This window comes from Centruroides vittatus, unplaced genomic scaffold (assembly GCF_030686945.1).
Source record: "Centruroides vittatus isolate TY-2023 unplaced genomic scaffold, ASM3068694v2 contig_290, whole genome shotgun sequence".
Lineage (NCBI taxonomy): Eukaryota > Metazoa > Arthropoda > Arachnida > Scorpiones > Buthidae > Centruroides > Centruroides vittatus.
Window position 1 is genome coordinate 2,193,621 of NW_027121846.1, and position 20,107 is coordinate 2,213,727.

The 20,107-nt window shown below is 27.2% G+C and overlaps 1 protein-coding gene across 2 annotated transcripts in view; it reads right to left on the bottom strand.

Annotated features, from left to right (window-relative positions):
• Positions 1-1,743: 1,743 nt before the first annotated feature.
• LOC136972390 (protein GDAP2 homolog) overlaps positions 1,744-20,107 on the bottom strand; it is a 63,265-nt gene continuing 44,901 nt past the window's right edge. For both annotated transcript variants that reach the window (XM_067266972.1, XM_067266973.1), the window contains exons 10-11: positions 17,125-17,268; positions 1,744-2,076 (exon numbers count right to left, since the gene is read on the bottom strand). In XM_067266972.1, the coding sequence (XP_067123073.1) occupies positions 2,020-2,076; positions 17,125-17,268 (201 nt within the window). In that variant the 3' untranslated portion in view covers positions 1,744-2,019. The remainder of the gene's footprint in view (positions 2,077-17,124; positions 17,269-20,107) is intronic.

Genomic DNA, 20,107 nt, shown 5'->3' on the forward strand with positions numbered 1-20,107 from the left:
TTCCTGGAATTGGTTTATTACTCAAAAGTATGTGTACAATTGACAAATCAAGCAATGTATCCTTCAAAGTATTGTCCTTCAGCGACCACACACTTTTGCCAACACTGGCAAAAGCAGCTGAAAACATTCTTGGAAGCAGTCTGGTAAAAGTGCCTGCAACACAGATGTTGCACTCTGTATAACCTAACCTCATTCTTGAAGTGGCATCCCTTGATGGCATCTTTCAACCAGGCGAAGAGGTAGAAATTGCATGAGGTCTGCTGAGAGCATTCGTGGCACTGCATGTTGGCAAATATGGTGCGTATTTGAGTGATCATGCAGGATGGAATGACAACTCCCAACTGAAATACCTGCTGTCTTGACAATCTGCTCAATTGATTGCTGTCTGTCTGATCTCAATCTCGCACACAATTGACACTTTCTCCTCAGACATTGATGTCAACAGATGACCACTTTGCAAATCATTAGCGATACTGTTCTCATCCCTCATAAAAGTGTTTTTGCCAGTCATAAACTTGAGAATGCTTCACAGCAGATTCAACATAGGCATCCTGCATCATCTTTAAGATCTCAGAGATATTTTTCCCAATAACACAAAATTTGATATTTACATGTTGTTCTTCCACAGACATTTTTGCCTGACTCTGTTTCACATCGTCTCACGACCTTCAATGGATGTTGATATCTTTGTAACAAGTATGGATTTGTTTGGACACATTTCTCTATTCCTGACATGCTTAGCTGAGACATGTATTAAACGTTCCCTTTTCCATTGCCTTTAATTGACTAACCCAGCATAATTCCAGAAACTTTTTGAAGCTACCCTGTATATAAGTGAAAAGAAAATGTGATTATGATGGAAACAAGTATTTCAATTAATGAGGAATCTGTCATTTACTTGATGAGAATTTTTTTATGTGAGGTTCATTCATTATTTGTGATCTTTAAGACTTTTCAAGACAGCTTTAGGATTCTGTTTTCACATTACATGTGCAAAGTTTTGAAATCTATCAAATATTTCTTTTATATTTATAAAAATCTAATACTTTGTAAACATTCAATGCAGATACTTTGAAATCATCACATAGTTTTAAATATCTAATTATATTAATAATGTATATTATTGTATTACTAAATGTTAATGTAAGTTTTAAGAAGAAATATGATTAAATTTTTATGATTAAATTACAATATTTCAATAGTTTCTGTAATTTTAAGTGTAAATTTTAATAATATATTAAAAATAACTGTAGAGTAAAATGAATGTTTTTTAGTTAATACTTTTAATTATTATTAAAATAAGAATTATGAGATTTTGTATTTTACTTTTTTTTATAAACTATTTTTTTTATATAAATGTTTATTCACATTTATGATACAAAAATATATTGAATCTATAAAATTTCAGCAGAAACATTCAAAATTTTTACAAAATTTAAATCTTATTATATTAGATGCATTTAATAACTTGATGAAATGACTGACTTTTTATCATCATTGTAGTAATTAATCTTCAGCTGATTAAAACACAATTCAGCAACCTTAATAATCCATTTATTATTGCATTTTTTTTTCCAACAACTGATAAATATTTTTAAAAAAAATTAATAATATTAATAATGGACAAAAATACAATCCTCATTCCAATTTTATCATTAAATTTTAAAGCAATTAGTAATTGCTGAATTAATATTTACATTTAATATACATTGCTGTTTGAAAAAGTAAGAAATATAGCTCCTATAAAAGCACACAAATTATGTACGTTTATTTACCTCTTCTCTTTGTACAGTTAATCCAAAATGCTTTACAAGCCCTTACAAAGCATAGAAAAAAGCCCTTGTAGGACAAGCCTTTATATAATGATTTTGCTCATTGCAATTATTTACAATATAAAAATAATCAACAAGATTCAATTTGATCAATCGATGCATATTTTTCCAGAAAACTAATTGATTTGGTCCCTCTGAAATTTCCATAATAGCACAGAGGAGTTTTATACAAAAAGTTAAATTTGTTCTATAAACTGTCAGTTCCATACGACGCATTTGGTTGACAATATCCTACTCCATTGACCTAAAAGTTTATTTAACATAGAAATAAAACTATTATTTAATAATCAACATGAAACAATTTTTATAACAAGCATAAAAAGTTTAAAAAATAAATTCTAAATAATTTGTAATAAATTGTTTACTATATTAAGTAACTTCAATTTTTTAATATTAAAAATTTTTAAATAAATTTTATTTAACTATTTATTTTGGCATATAATTTGAAGAAAATTTGCTTAAAATCTTGTAAAACTTATAATCTTAACGTAATTCAATAATTTCTAATCCATTCAAAAACTACAACATAAATCTAAATTGCTGCATATAAACTAAATATGCTGTCAGACCAAATATCCAGTTTCCAGAAATCTGGAATTACCAAATCTAGAATTTACAAATAAGTTATTTTTGAAACTGGTTGGTTTTGCTGCTCGACACCAGTCCCAGCATGATTGCTGGCATAGTGTGTTAAAAACAGGTTCATTCTTTACTTTTGATTGTTTATTTTATATTATATATATATATATATATAGCCTGTGTCCAGAAAACCAGAAAAATCAGACCTCTTCCAGTCTCAAGTTTGCCAGATAATTTCTCCAGTTCTGCATATTTAATTCATATATTTATTTGTTTCTCATTGAATTTAATTACATCAATTCTGGACTAAAATATCAATTAAATGATTGTTAATATTCTATTTAATTCTAATTCTATTGGATAATGTGTTTTAAATTTTCAATAGACAATAGGTCTGTAGAATCAGTTCTTCCTTAATGCAAATCTTCACAATAAAAATTTTAGGATCATCATTTTGATTCTAAAACTGAGTGGTTATATGTATATCTTAATTAAATTATCACAAAACAGAGCAAAAAACACTATGCTTATCTACTATTACTCGAATACCAACTTTTTTATTTTATTTATTTATTTCATAGAATTGTTATAACAAGGATTCACCATTTAAAAAAATCACATGATTAGTTACAGAAAATAAAACTCATTGATTTTAATGTGTGATTTATTTCCATGGAATTCAAAGTTTGTTACAAAAAAACAATTTTTATTTTCACTGGATTTAAGTTCTGTACCAGAAAAACTCTCTCATAAATAATAATATATTAGGTTGAAGCATAAGTTTCTGGAATTTTCTAGACCTCTTTAAAATATTCAAAATTGTTCTCCAACAGATGGCATCTAGAAGTTTCTTGTAGGGTATGTAAATGAAGGTGCATAATTATAAGTGAAAAAATGTGAGTGGGGAATGACACCAAGTTTAAATATATCAAGTTGCTAACACTTTCTCATAACCAAATTCACATATTTGTCCTTTATGATTATCAATTTTGTATAACAGCAGCTGAATCTTACCACCATATGGTACAGTTGTTTGGCAAGATTGTAAACTTAGACTTGGAGATGACTATCAGTCCAGTAAATTTAAAGCTGGGCAATATGAAATTGTATATAAGGAATGTTCAGGAAGGCCTTCCATCCTATTGGATGATGAGCTGCAGCAGTTAGTGGATGCCAATCCACACCCATTCACATGAGAAACAAGCAAGATACTTGGTTGTGGACAAATTTAAAACATAATTTGTCCACAGATGAACATCCTGTGCTTTCTTCATGACAAAACAAGATCACACATGTCAAGGTTGATCCAACAGGAGCTGCTTGATCTCCACTGGGAGGTTCTCCCTAACCCATAGAGCCACAATTCACAATCCAACTACCATCTTTTCCACTCTAAGCAACACTTAAGTAGTTCACTGAATTTTATTCAGCAGGAATCTGTAACCTACCCAATTGATGGAAGATGATGCTCAAATGTAATGATATTTATTTTCTTGAATAAACTATTTTTTGTTTTTGAAATAAATACTATGCTATAAAACTCTAGAAAATTCTAGAAACTTTTTGCATCAACCCAATATACACTGGTGTGCAAAACTTAAGCAACAATTGCTTTTTTTGCCATAACTCTGCAAGAAATCACCTAGGAGTCATGAAATTCTGAATACAGAGACAGTATTTTGTACTTAAAGAATGAAGCAAGCATACTAGCTCAAAAATGAATAGAATGCACACAGTATGGAATCAAAGCCTCTTTCTTATTGTAGTCTTGCACTGCACACGCTTACTGACATGTTCTACGTGCCCCTGTGACGGCTTCTTCCTGAATACAAATCACCACTCTACTGAGTTGGGTGTTCATTGTACTGATCGCAACAAGCTCTTTTCTGTCTGCTTAAAAGCTACATTGTTGCTTAAGTTTTACACACGAGTGTATATACTATTATAGAAAACTATCTATCCTCTTTATTCTTGCAAAATCAAAACAGTTTCCTAATCATTTATTAATTCAACAGTTATTTCCTGAAAAACATCATATTATTGAAAATGAAGTAACTATTATATAATAGAAAATTAAATATATTTAAAATTCAAATTGTTGAATACTTTGTTCAGTAATTGCAAAGTTATCAAAAATATATTTCATGGGTAAATAATTGAGATATAATTCTCACATCCTGTAATTCATAGTTAATTTGGAATAAAACTTTATATTATTAACTTTTTGGATAAAATATATATTTTCTTCATGAAATTGAAAGACTAACAAAATGTCACAAATGGTTCCCTCTATCCAAAAGGAATTATACTAATATTTGTTATTACATGTTCAACTCATACTATACAAATAACTTATTTAATCAAACTTTTATAAATAATTTTAATAATCCAGATTTTTTAAAATAAATTTAAATATATTTCATATATCGTTTTCAAAACAAAACTATTTATTCAAAACTATTGAAATTTGAACTCAAAAACAATTAGAGATTTATTGTTTTGAATTCACAAGGGAGATTTAAGATAAATATTTACTAATATTTATTTTAATATATAAAAAAAATATAATATAATATTAAAAATGTAAAGCAATATAAAAAATATTAATTTAATAAAAAAAAATAAATTAGTTTAAATCTCTCTTGTAAATTCAAAACAATGAATGCTTTCTACAAAATAATATTTCGTATTCTGTAAAAAAAGAGGTTATAAAAATTAATCATTAAGACATTTTAAATTACAAGCAGATTATTTAAAAGAATGAACCTGCAAAATTTTTAACAATCAGCAATTTCAAACAAATTGATTTTATATTAAATTACCAATAATACTGTCATTTAAATATTTCTAATAATTGTTAAAAGTGATGGATAAAAAACAATGCCAAAATTGACTTTCTTCAAGTATATCAATTAAATTAGGCAAAAATTCTAAACTTTTTTCTTTTTATTGATGTAAAAAGATTCTTTACTGTACATGTTTTTCAGATCTGAAACATGTTCTTTTACTGATTATCAAAAATATATCTAAAATACTTTAACTGTTGATATATCACATGACAATTTTCACAATAGGCCATTTAACAAGGAATGCTTTGTAAGAAAAAAATATATACATGATAAACTTTTATTGCAAATGAAACTTTTATCTATCAGACTGATTCTAAAAATCCATTAAATGTGCACATAAAAAACATGTTACATTAAGACAACCCAAATATTGAAAAAAACTAATTTTATTATATTTTAAGTTATTGTGTAACTGAACCATATGGCTGTTCAAATACGTTGCTAAAACTCTGATAACAATTTTAAAACAAATTTACTTTGAGATATATATTTTATATTAAATGTTAACAAACATATTTATCATATCCAGACCTATAAAACTCCATATGTAATAATATGTAATAACTAAATGTCTCTAATATCAAATCAAATAATTTGTAGATTAATAATATCTATTATTATTATATCATATATACAGTATATATAATTTTTATATTTATTTATAGACATAACAGACAACTTCTAGCTATATTTGATAAAATTGAATGTTTTGTATAAGTTTTTATTTTAAAAAAGCTAATATTCCATCTTATACTGAATACTGAAGTACAGGCACTCCTCACTTTATGATCTATCTGCTTAACGACCACTCACACTTACAACCAATCGAGTTTTGATCTGCAATTCGGGGAATCCCCTTTCTCAGTTTGAGTGTCGGTCAGTGGCAGATGATGACATGCGCACTAAGCATACTATAATAGTCTTATAGTACTATAATAGGCTAGTAGCGTACTATAATAGCCTTTTTATGAATAAATTTGAAGTTTGTTGCATAATCTGTATAATTTTGCAATGATCCTATATTCCAAACACAAGCTCTCGCTTATTGACCAATTCGCTTAACGACGTAGTCGTTGAAAAGGGACTCGGTCGCAAAGTGAGGAGTACCTGTATTTGTTAAAAACTGTCCAAAGTAGAATTATCTGGGACATAATCACAAAATAAACTTTAGAATTTGACATTGTCATACCTTAAACAGTAGAATATTTGAGTAATTAAACAAGGTGTTAAACTTAAAAGATTAATAAATAATCAATACAATCATAATTATTCAAGTCACTTCATTATTTGGCAATTTTGTTATAATAGTTTTTCAAGTTGCACAGAAATCATTATGATTCATATGTGTTCTTCTTGATTAAATCAATAAGCATTAGAATATATGGCACTGTTCTATTATTTATCACAAAATTTTATTAATCATAATTTTCAAATCATGAATCAAATATTTAAATGTGCAAAATTTGACATATTTTCAAATATTAAATATTACCTGACAAAATATCTCCATTATAAAATAATTATAAGCACAGTGATACGTGTATATATATACATATATATATATATCCCAGCTGTTATAAATAAAATAATAATTTTGTCATCTGTATTTATTCTTACATTTTGCTATTAAAATTTTGAATGAAAAAAATATTCAACTATTTTTCAAATTTTATATAATTCATATATAATATTCTTTAATAATAAGTTTTGATATCAATTTTCAATTCCCCTGATATAATATCTGTGCAGACAAATAAAACAGACAAAGATAATGAGAAAGTGGAAGAAATTATTACATTTACAAGCGTATCATTTGACATTTATATTAAATGTCTTTAATATCTTAAGTAGATAGTGTTAAGTAAAAAAAATAATCAATTTTAATCTGTAAGATATTTATATCTTTCATATTTTGGTGTTATTTTTTCACAAATTTAATTCTGTTTTAAAAGAAATTTTTTATAATAAACTTTATTATTATTACATTATTTATTACTCTAAGGTAAAATTACTTAAACATAAAATATTGTTAAAATGTACCTTAAAAAAAAAATTTAAATCTTATATGTATATATAAAAAAATATCAATATCTAAACAAAGTATCAGTATTACATCCATTTTTATATAATTTTTAGTAGTAATAAATTTTATTTATAATGTATTGTTAAAATAAACTGCTGCAAAATTTCTGTTTAATATCTAAATATTCTTGAAAAGTTATAAGCAAGTTTAACCAGTTAACTATCAAGGCCATTTTCAAATGTTTCAACATAAATTATAAAACTGAAAATTTCATATTATTGAAAACATTAATCATCTTTTGATTTTCAGAAATAATATATAAAACATTTTTAGAATGAAGTACTTCAAAACAACGGAAAGTTTGCAGACAAATTTAATAATAAAAATGTTTTCTTTTCAAATTTCTAAAGTATAAAATCAGATTTGACTTGTGTCTCTCTTATTAATATAAATAAATAGATATATTAAAAAATTAAATTAAAATCTTCAAATATTTCCAATTAATAAATATTTTAAGCTAGATTATAGTCATTTCTTTTAGAAAGTAAATTTAAATTCAGATATTTTAATATTAATAATAGAATATAATGAAAAAAGTTAATATAGATTATTACCTAAATTTAATATTCAATTTTTATTAACTAAATTAAATTATTTTTTAAGTTTATTACACTAAAATCTTGCAAATAGAGATTTAAATTAAAAATAAGATCTTCACTATTTTTAATTCAGAAACTTTACAAATTCATAACTAAATCAACAAAAGTGTAATTAAAAAAACTTTATTCTGGTTCATAGATAACTATGCAAGAAATTACTTAAAATTATGAAATAGTTTTTTTTAATAAACTGTAAAAAAAACAGTGACCATACCAATATATATTTTATCAAGAAATTAACAAGGGAAAAAAAATTAAAAACAAGAATCATTTCATCTCTATAACAGACAATCTATCAAATCTTCAGACAATCTATTGAATAGAATCCATAGATTATTTCAATGAAACAATTCAGACAAACAAATTAAAGATAGATTTACTGATTTACTTAATTTCAAATATAATTTATACTTTTAATTTTATGTTTGAAAAATAGAAACTATATTATTCAAGATGATAAAAGATAAAGTTGAAGGATAACTGTTAGATGCAACAAAACAGCATATGTGCATGTATGTATGTTTGCCCTTACTGTATGTATGAATTAATATATATTTATATTTAAATGTATGCATTCTTTGCTATTTTGTTATCTTAGTGATTCTGATCAAAAATCTCTATAGGCACAAAGGCAAGAAAAAAGAATTTTTGAGTTATTGAAGGTACAAGATGCAAAAACAGTAATTAGCACATGTTGTAAATCCTAAATGTATTTTGTTTAAAAGAAAACATATCTTATATTTTAAATAAAAAGATTTAGGACTTTGCACTTTGCAACACATGCACAAATTACATTGTTTTTGCATCTTAACATTCAATCAGTGGCGTATGGTGACATTTGATCATAGGGAAGCTGTACCGGCCCTGGATAAAATCATTGGAAGCATTAAACAAGGTGTGTCTGAAAAGTTCAGTGAATGGTCTCATAAAATAAAGGAAACAAGAGATACAAACAAAATACTTTTGCTGGCATTCAAAGTAATCGCCATTAACGACAACACACATTTGACATTGGTTGTACAGCTGCTGGAAGCTGTGAGCAAACACTTCCTTTGGTATTACACGAAGCACCGTTGTCACGTTGGATCTGCGCAATGTCGGAAAAGCATAGGCCTTTCAGGCAAGGAACAAGAAAAAAATCTGCAGGTGCCAGATCTGGAGAATATGGAGAGTGTTGAAGAACTGTCACCTGGCATGTAGCGAGGAAGTGCTGTAATGTTCATGCGTTGCTCCATTTTGCAGTGACACTCTTTCTCACACTGACTGCATTGCATTGTTTGCTGCCCGCACTTCAGTTTAACTGTCATGATTTTGATGCTAGGGGGTACTAGTTGGCAAGTCTCTCACTACGTCTGTGTGAGCACAACATCCTAACCAGCACGGTTATTCAACTATGGGACCATTCACCAAACTTTTCAGATGCACCTTGTACAATATTTTGGTGTGTAGCCACCACCAGCTAAACTGTGTGAGATTGGTACTCTGTAAAGTGCATGCACAAATGCATATACTCTGGCTGCTTTATGCACTTCAAATATTTTTGTCATGAAAGCTGTCGCGTATTTGGCAATACAGTGTTTCCACTGGGAATATGCATATAAAAATTTATATTCAAATACACAATAGCAATCTTATCATTGTTTTTCACGTGTATAGAAATTTGTAATAAGATACATAATGTGGTTATAATAAAATATTAATTTTAATTAATTCAAAGTTCATTAAAATATGAAAATAATCGCACAGTATGTATTTATATTTTAGAAAATACAAGGAAAGCAGTGCTTCCACAGCTTCCATGGACAGCATGCCACTGCATTCAGTAACTCAAAATCTGTTCATTTTTTTTTATTTTGCCTACAGAAACTTTTGATCCTATGGACCTATGGAAACTTTTGATCAAGACTGCTAGAACTACTACAAAACATCAAAGATTCAGCCAAATCCACCAGAATTCATTTCCTGTAAGATGTGTGCAGGATCTTTTATTGATTTGAATATATCCTTTCATCATATAAGTAGCTAATTGATTTATGTAAGTCAACACACCTGTAAAGAGCTTACAGAGCAAAGTTTACTATATACATTTCTAAATAATAGATATTTTTTTTATTAACTCTACATTTTATATAAAAAATTCTAAAATATTTAATATTTAACTTTATAAACATCAATTCAAATCAATAAAATTTGTTACTTCATAGTTACATTATTTCACAATATGTCTAATTACAGTAGTGTGTTAAAAATTTGAATCATACAAAAAATGTATATTACTTAATTAACCTCTTCATTGGTAACTCCATTGTTGTTGTTCTTTTCTCCTGTGTTCTTTGACCTGCATTATTGAGGTTCTAATGTTCATTCAGAATTTTTAACTTTTAACTTTGACTAGCATATTTTTTGTTTAAATGTAGTGATTCTGTAAATTATATTTTTAATTTTTGGAAGTACTTGTACATTCATTGTAAAATACTGGATTGAACTTAGAATATCAAAACTTGAATTACAGTGTATTTGGAGTTTACAATATCTAAAATGCTAATTTACATACATATTTAAAAATCTGGATGGGTCCAGCCCCAATTAGTCTGTATTTTTGACACTTCACTTCATTATAAAACTCCACTTATTTATATATATATCAGTTTACAAGAAGAATGGCACATCTCAAAATAAAATAAAATAATAATAATAATAATAATTTGAGATACCTGCAAAAATTAACCCTAAACCCAATAATTTTTTTATCTGGAAGTATATCACTTCTGTACTATTCATACTCACCACTAGAGGGTACAAGTGTGACTGTTCTTATCGGGCAAATGTCTCCAGTGGTTTTATGTAAGAACGATACATCAGTTATTGTTATGAAACTATGATATGGAAATATTCAACAATTTTTAGTAATAATGTCACATTTTACATTAAACTAGTGTTTCCATAAATCTTTTTACTAAAATAAGGTTCATTTTGATTAATGTCAGTATTACAGGCAATATACTATATTAGTATATTGCCTGTAATATATTTTCCTGTTGTATAGGAAAATATTTTGATTAAAGTTGAATCCATACAGTGTCACTGAAATGTCATTTGAAAACACTTTCAATTTAAAAATTTGAATAGGCAATTGAGATTTCATTTAAGAAAAGACTAATAATTATGTGGTCTAAATGGCCAATATAAAAGTAATTAAAATTCAAGTGTTCCTCTCAGTCAATATTTTACGAAACCAAACACAAAGAGTAAATATTCAAGGAAGGTATAGTGATGCAGAATAGCAAAACACATTCAATGTCCTTTCTTCCTGTGAGTTAAAGAAAGCATTCTCTGCTAAACCTAGAATACCTGACAATAAGCAAAAGAATTTGCTCAATTTGAAAGAAAAATATTTTTAATTATTATTCTGCACTTCTTCTTGAAAGCTTAACAATGACTTACTTTTTCTCTTTGTAATAATAATTTCACTTTATATAACTGCTAACCAAATCAAAATAGTTATTTCATGAATTAAAATATGTATTTTTATCAATTTGTTTTCTTACTTGCATAAAAAGGATAGTATAAAATTATGATAAATATGGAATATTCTGTGAGATTGATGGTAAGTAATAGAAAATATGAAAATTAAGAACAATGCTGTAAATCAAAATAGAGATGATTTTGATCATTTTATAATACTAATCAATACAAATAAACAACATTTTATTACAATCTGAAGGAACTCCAACAATATTCACTAAGAAGGTAAAAGAAAACATATCATTTTTATTCCACAATAATGGAGTAATTAAGAATTGTCTGCAAAAATTTTTTAAATTAAATTTCTGAAAAAATGTACGTTGAGTTATGCCATCTTCTTGCAAGCTGGCAATATAAAGAGTATCCAAAAGTCACTGTGCAATGAGAAATTTGTAATGGCATTGAAGTTATACATAGGGAATTGTATATGAGACCTGTAAGTTATATGTCCCACATTTCCATTTTGAAGTAGATGACATTACTGCTTGCTTGTGAATGTTCTGGTTTTTGGACTATAGTTTTTGAAAGACTTTGCTAATCACAATCTACCATGGAATCTAGCATGCTAGGTCTCTAGACATTGCTTCTTATATTTTGGGGCCTCTGGGCATTTCCAGCATTTTTTTTTAATAGGAGAAACTGTCATATCATATGTAAAACTTCACTTTTATTAAAACACTAACTTTTCAGATACCATGTATAAACAACTTTGCCTGTTTGTAATGCCTAGAGAATATCATTTCAATGAAGCTCAGAAAAAGGCACACAATATGGATCCTTATTTTGTGTGGATCACAATATCTGCAAATAAAGAATTGAAATCCAAAATATTTTTTCTCATTGTTTATATGACAGTTTCAGAAAATCATGTAAATTTCTTTTTTCTAATTGATTTGTTATTTATTAAGACTAAGATTTCATATTTTGATTAGGACAATGACTAGTTTAGAATCAATGAACAGACTTATGTCACACAACCTGTTATTCATTGCTTAATGATATAGGTTTAATATATCTAAAATATATATTTTTTGTTTGCATTTATATTTCTTTATATTATATGTGTATGAGTAAGTGTGTATGCAATAAATATGTATGTAATGTAAAGAAGCAAATTGTTTATAACTAGTTACATAAACCATAAAATATTTTTTTAAATAATTGATTAATTTTAAAAGTAAAATGTTTTTATGAATTTATCTTCCAGAGAGTTTAAAGCCTTTAAATATCAACATTACCAATTTTCAGAAAGTTACCAGGTTTTTATAACACCATAAAAATAAATTATTAAACAAATGTAACAAAATGTAAGTAGAACGACTATTTCTTAATATCTTCAATAATTAAATAATTTAAAATCAATTGCTATTAAGAAATTTTCTAAAACAATCATTTTGAGAAAGACTAAAATCCACAATCCCATTAGATGAACAGACATATTACTTTTAATATTCAAAGTGGGCAAATACATATTATTATTATTTGTATACTACAAACTAATCAACAACTAACAGCTAGATTATCTACAATATATTAGTATATACCCATGTTCATGAAAAATGTACACAATGTTTCTCACAATGTATTGGCCAAACAAAAGTTTGGAAAAGAAAGTCCAATTGCTTTGTAATTTATTGAAACTAATTCTTTCAGTATTTATGTTGTACAATATTCCAATATGTAATTTTCAGCATTGTAATTTGATAACAAAGAAAAGTCAAAACTGAGACAGTGCTATATTTTCAACAGAAGAAGGGTATCTCTATCAGGGTAAAAAATAGTTATTGATTCATCTAACCAAAATTGCACAAAATACAGCACTTCATTCAGCAGCTAAACTGTGCACAGAAAATGCTGTCTTTCTACAATGAAGTGGAGTTTGACTGTGATGTAAGCAGAAGCACTGAAATTTTTCTTCTAATTGAAAAACAGCTATAAAAACTTATGAATGTAGAGACAGAGTATAGTAAAGCTATTCTATGACTTACAGCATTTTGATGGTTTATGGCACTCTCTAAAGGCCAGGAATAAACCTTAGAATAAACCAATAGACTTCTGTGAAGAACTGATGTAAGCAGAGTTTAAAATCTGCTACTCATTAGCACCCCTCCCCATTAACTCCACATCTGTGATTGTCGAGAATTCAGAGAACTGAGGGGTCACGAAGGGGAAGGAAGAGCTTGGTCAGGGGTTAGAGGAGAGAAAGGTCACCACCTTTCAGACTGGACATATGTGGAAGGAACGTTGAATTCATCTGTGCTTGTGATCGCCTTTCTTTTTAGTTCAATTGTTGTATTATTAAAATTTGTAATATTACAACTGAAGAACTCATTAACATTGCTTTGTTATTATTCAAGAAGAGTTACAAGTTACTATCAATGAACTTGCCAATATGTCACTTCCAGTAGAGTGTCCATACAATTCTGCATAACCATTTGCATGTGAAATGCATTTGTTCTCTATGGATTCTCCAGCATCTGATACCCGAACAGAAACACATTCAAATGGAATTCTGCCAAGAGTTACAATGTCTGATGACTGATATTTCTGCAATCACTATAATCTGAAGTCAATTTTCATCACTGGCAAAGAAACTTGACATCATTATTTTGATCCTAAAAGCAAACACCTGCACAGTATGGAAATTACATTCATCTACTTCAAAGAAGGCAAGAGTTGCTCCACAAGGTAGCAAGATAATCATTACCACCTTCATTGAATGCCAAGGAATAGTTTAACATTATACTGTGCTATCATATACAACAGTCTTTACACAACACTATTTCTTATCTGATCATATACAATCATATCCATAGGAAACGTCATAATCTCCATACCAATGGTTGGCAGTACACTACAAGAATGTACATCCTAAACTTTCTAATATAATAACTAAGTTTTGACATGAACAATGTCTATGTATCACTTAGCAGATAGAGCATAATGCTTTAACTCTAAAGAAAGTAGTTGTGTAATGATGATTTAGGTGTCATTGGAAAGAGAAAAAAAAATTGTTGTTCAGTTTTTGACAGTTTTTCAAAAAAAAAGTGAATAGTTTTGTAAATATTGCAATTAAAGTTTATAATTGTACATACATACTATACAGTGTGGATGAGTCATCATGCAGTTATGAAAGGATGGCATGACATTGGGTTCACAATTTTGAACAAACCCAGTGAGGTTATTGTGCACCCTCAATGACTGACATATGCCAAGCAGTAAAACACCCTACTTAAAATTAAACAAGAAAATTAAAGTTGAAAATTGCACAATCACTTAAAATCTTTAGCATTTCTATCATTTACAGTGTGACTGGTGGCTTGCTAATTTCATGACCAGGAGGTTGGTGTTTCAAATCTCATTAGCATCAGTATGATTTTTTTAAAACTATAACTCTTTTACTACAACGTGATTGGTTGTCCTTTACTTTTCAAAATGATCCAAACTGCAGTCACTCAAGGTCATTCTATGTATTTTATTTTAAAAAATTCACCAAAAATCGAATTTTTATGAGAGAGAGAAAAAAAAAAAATCACATATATTTATTACCTTATGTAGTTTTCAACACAATAGTGTATAATTGTTCAGAGTAAAAATTACTTTAAAAAATGTTAAATTATGACTTAAATTTTTGATGTTATAAATTACTTTACTTTGACAAAAACTAAACTTCTTCAATTTTGTTATTTGTTTTTGGCACCAAGCCAGCATAAAAGAGAATACTGTTTTGAACATGACAATATAAGATTTATGCATATTTATCTATTTTTTTGTGAACAATATCACTTTATATAAACAGTCCACATATACTAGTTTTCTGTCTTTCTTCAATAAACTCTCTTAGGTTAGTAGGACATTTCATTTTAGGCAGTAGGCAACTTTAGGCAGTAAGCAGAAAATACCAAAACTATAGAACAATAAAACACACGACACAAGAAAATCAATTAGTGAATATGTTTTATTTGTTATTTTCACTTCATTCTTTCTATTTGTAATTTATTATATTTATTTAAAAATTATTTTTGAATATTCATGTATATATGGGATTTGTACTGTACATAATATTTATTTACAATTTATTTGGGAAGATAAGATATAAACAAACTTATCTTTATTCAAGACCAATTTTGTTAATAAAAATGTCTTTTTTATTAACATTATTCAATCTGTTTGCTCTTGGGAGCAAAATTTTATGGATGATAATTATCATAGAAGCATGTGAAACAACAAACATTTCTGCAGTGTGTGCATTAAAAAAATGCAGAATTGTTACAATAAGACAACCAATGACTTATATATGTCATGGGAAAAACAAACTTGATTAACATTTAAAAATGCTTCTCTGTCATCAACTAATTTAGAGGAAAATCATGTGTACTGTATCACATTTGAAAATATTAGAGAACTTAAATGTTTTCTCTTATCACCTTTGCAACTTCTGAAATTGATGAACAACACTTGGCTGCAATTAGATCTTTTGCAATACATAAAAGCATCCTTCATAATTATGCAATATTGTCATGCAGTGATTCTTCTGCAGAACAAATTCCTATGCTGTTGATGTTAGTGGAGATATTGAAGCCATCTTTTTCATTTTTTAGCAAACAAAGATGCAATTATAGACATATTTAGGTTAAATAATTACTTTATTGCCAGAGTAAGTACATACTGTTCATGAATATACAGAAAATGTTTTGTTTTTAAATAAATATTGTTAGGTAGCATTTGTTAATTGCTTTTGATGTTGATTTGTTGCATGAAATGAGTGATTTATTGTTTTACTATCCTGTTTGTTGTTTTCTAAAAATAAATCAGTTTTTCTCTCTGACAATATAATAAATATAAAAATACCAAGAATAAAGTAAAAGTTATAGTTTTAGGTAGTGTCGCCACCCGTCCGATTTTTAATTCATTGTCCGGGATTTCGTAGAAATTGTAAAATTATGATGAAACAAAGTACTAACAAATATTTTTATAAATTTACTTTATTTTAACAGCGAAAGACTTCACGACTTCACACTCTCACTGAAAGTTAATTCACCATCTTACATCAACATACTGTACGTTGCAACCTGTCGACCGTTTTTGCTTCTCAGCTCTTTAAAGCTAAGTTATTTCATTTCTTAATTTAAGTTGCTCCTACACAAGTCCCTAACTGGTTTAGAACTGGAGTGCACGTTATTCTTTGCATGGTAAAATAACATTGCACATGTGTCAGGGACTTCTGTTCGAACAAACCTAACCTGCCGTCTGGGTCAGAAATTTTGAAAAGATGACAACACTAGTTTTAGGGAACAAACCATTTTGTGATTCTGCAATTTTCAACTTTAATTTGTACATTTAATTTTGAGTAGTAGTGTGCCCTACCACTTGGCATATGTATTTTTGAGTAGAAAATATGAAAATACATTCTTAGTTATTATAAGTAGCCAACATATCACAAAAATTTTCTTGGATATGCAGTATATATCAACATATAAAAACAACTAATAGATTACTTATGCTATAGAAGCAAATAATAATAATCATCATCATATTTATAAAATCCAACAGTTTGGTTAATATTTGACTTAAAGCATAATTGTGCTTGTACTTTTAAATATTAAATTATTTAATGTAAAAAATATTTGTAACTTATTCAAGAAGAAATGACTTACTCTAAAATCATAATCCATAATAAAACTTGGTATCTCAAGCTGATTAGGTGGAATTAGATAATACAAATATTCTACACCACCTAAAGACTGGACTTTATTTTTGATACTGGAAGCAGTAAATGTAGTAAACCACCATGTTAATATCTACAAAATAAAAATAAATTTTATTGTGAGTAAAAAAGTTTGGCATTCAATTGTTTGAAAAGTTTTGATGTAAAGTAATCAAAATCACAATTCAAAATAAAAAACTGTTAAACCATCATAGAATGTAAAAATAATTAATGTTAACAATTAATCAATTCTATATACTGTATGTATTTAATTACCCTTCATTACCATTTTGCATCAGTAGAAAATGAAAATAGTAATAACTTGTTTTGAAATTAAAATGAATATCAATAACTATGCAATACTTGAAACTGGATTTAAATACAAATAACATCATGATACCAATAATATCCAGCAAATAATATACTTTATTAAACAACAAAAAACAAAAATCGTCAAAAACGTTTGTTTTTGTTATTATTTAGTTGTATGTATTATTTGCTGGATATTATAGGTATCATTTTGTTATTTGTATGTAAAATGAATAAGTACATTTATTTCCATATATTTCCTGCACCAGAAAACTCCAACCAACAGATCAAGGTGTGATTGCATTAGTGAAGAACTGTGACAAACAATAGCTTCTTCAGCATATGAATCATCAAATGGAAGATGGAAATAAATTGGTATTAGTAAAATGGAATGTTTTGCAGTTCATGCAGAGACTGTATTCAGTTTGGAACTCCAGTGAACCAACCAAGTTGTTTCAGAAAAAAAGCTGGTCTTTTGTAAAGATAATTTAATGAAAACTATGAAAGAATTAGTGATGACTTTACCAGTGATTGGACAGAAGTGAATCAACATGTTACATTTAAAAGTTATGACATTTGATGATTTTGTTCAATTTGATGACAGTTGTGTTGTATCATCAGAAGCTGATAATAAAATGGCAGAACATGGAGCTAAATTATCTCAAGTTAAAGACACTGTGGAAGAGGAAAATGAAGAACTGCCAGTAAAGCTACTGAAAAGATCTCAGGTAAATGCTGACCTTCATTCAAGCATCAGAAGAAACTGATAAAGATATAAAAATATAATTTCTTGAAATGAAATCGGTAGCATTTAAATAACTTAAAAATAAGGCAAGCAAATATAACTGAATTTTTTGCCAAGAATTTGTAGTATTCCAAACAGCATATAGGAATTCAGATCATATCTATATAAAGGAAAGCTGTGAAGCATTAATTTCTTATGTTAATTAATTTTAATCTTAGCCTTAATCTTAAAATGTCTAACAAACTATTGAGAATTTAGTCCTCTGAAATTCACTAATTAGATTTTTTCCTAAAAAAATCCATTATTCTTAAATTAATATTTCTTAAATAAATATTGTTTTGTTTTCAACAATAATTGCCCATCTTCATTCATTACATAACAATCGATATAGATAATTTGTATGAGTTATATATACCATTTAAATTAAAAGATTAAATTAACATAATGTAATATTTAAATAATGTAATTGAATATAAATTTTAATTTAAACAACAATTATTTAAATGTAATTATCATAAATAACTATATATGAATCATATTTAATTTATTCATTATTTCTTTAATTTTATATTGAAATTAATGTAATATTTAATTAACTTATAATTTTATAATTTAACTCACTCATCCAACCTTTTTCTCATATCCAAATAATCATAATTATGTTCATAATTACTTTCCAAAAACATACATTTTTCATTATTGATATTGTCTTAACAGTTTTCATATATTTTTATAGTGTAATTTCCTATTATATCATTATTCACACAATCAGAATATTCACCCATTTCAAACTGCTGTTCTCCTTTCAATAAACATTGTTTTATAAAGTAGTTTCTAAACCCTCAGAAAGCATTTCAGCATTTTTTATGTATTACTTCATTTTGTTTCTATCAAGATTATCTTAACTATATCCAAGTTCAATACAGATTTATTTTTCATCCTAATATTACACTTATCTCTTTTTATACCTCTTACACACCTTTTGGTTGACTACAGTTTTTTTTCTTTTCCTTCTTGATTCCTTTCTTAATTTCTATTAAGGAATTTGTTCTCATTTTGCAAATTTTAATAGTTATATAGCACTGTATTTCTACTGGTCAAACTATGACAAGTAGCAAATACAGAGGACGACGACAGGCAAGCTCATACCATCCTGAGATTTTTAAAAATTTCTAACACAAGTTTCATTTTCTTCTTAAAGTATATAAAATTGTGATATATTTTAAGTGATTATTAATTAAAGAAATAAATATCTTATATCCAAACTGTTTATTATATATATATATACAAAATAACTTGTAATACTGTATATAAACCAATTATATTACAATTATATATTATTACAAGTTATTTTGTAAACAGTTCACTATTGTATTTGATGCGACTGACCTATTAAAAATTTTGTTATAGCTCCTTGATGTCAAACATTCAAATATATTTGCTTTATTAGTTGAACACATACAGCTGAACCAAAATCAAATTGTGTAATTGCTTCAAATTATAAAAAATGTAGAGAAGTGTGTTTTATCAATTTTACTAAAAACAATAGCATATAACTAAAAGTATGTAAACTAGTCATATTACAATTATATACAAAAAATAATATGGGAAAAATTTAATTTGATTTTAACTCATTCTCTTATGTTATTAAAACATAGTGAAGCAATCATCATCCAAAAATTTAAAATTCTTCTGTCTGAACAGTAAATATTTACAACACATTCAATATACAACAGTTCTATATCAAACTTACCATAATCTGCTATCTTGAATTTAACTCAATGAGCTGAAACATCATGGCTCCAAAATTAGACTTAAAATAATGAAAAGCTGACAAAACATTAGTTTAGCAAAGTTTGATAAAATACTTTCAGCTGTT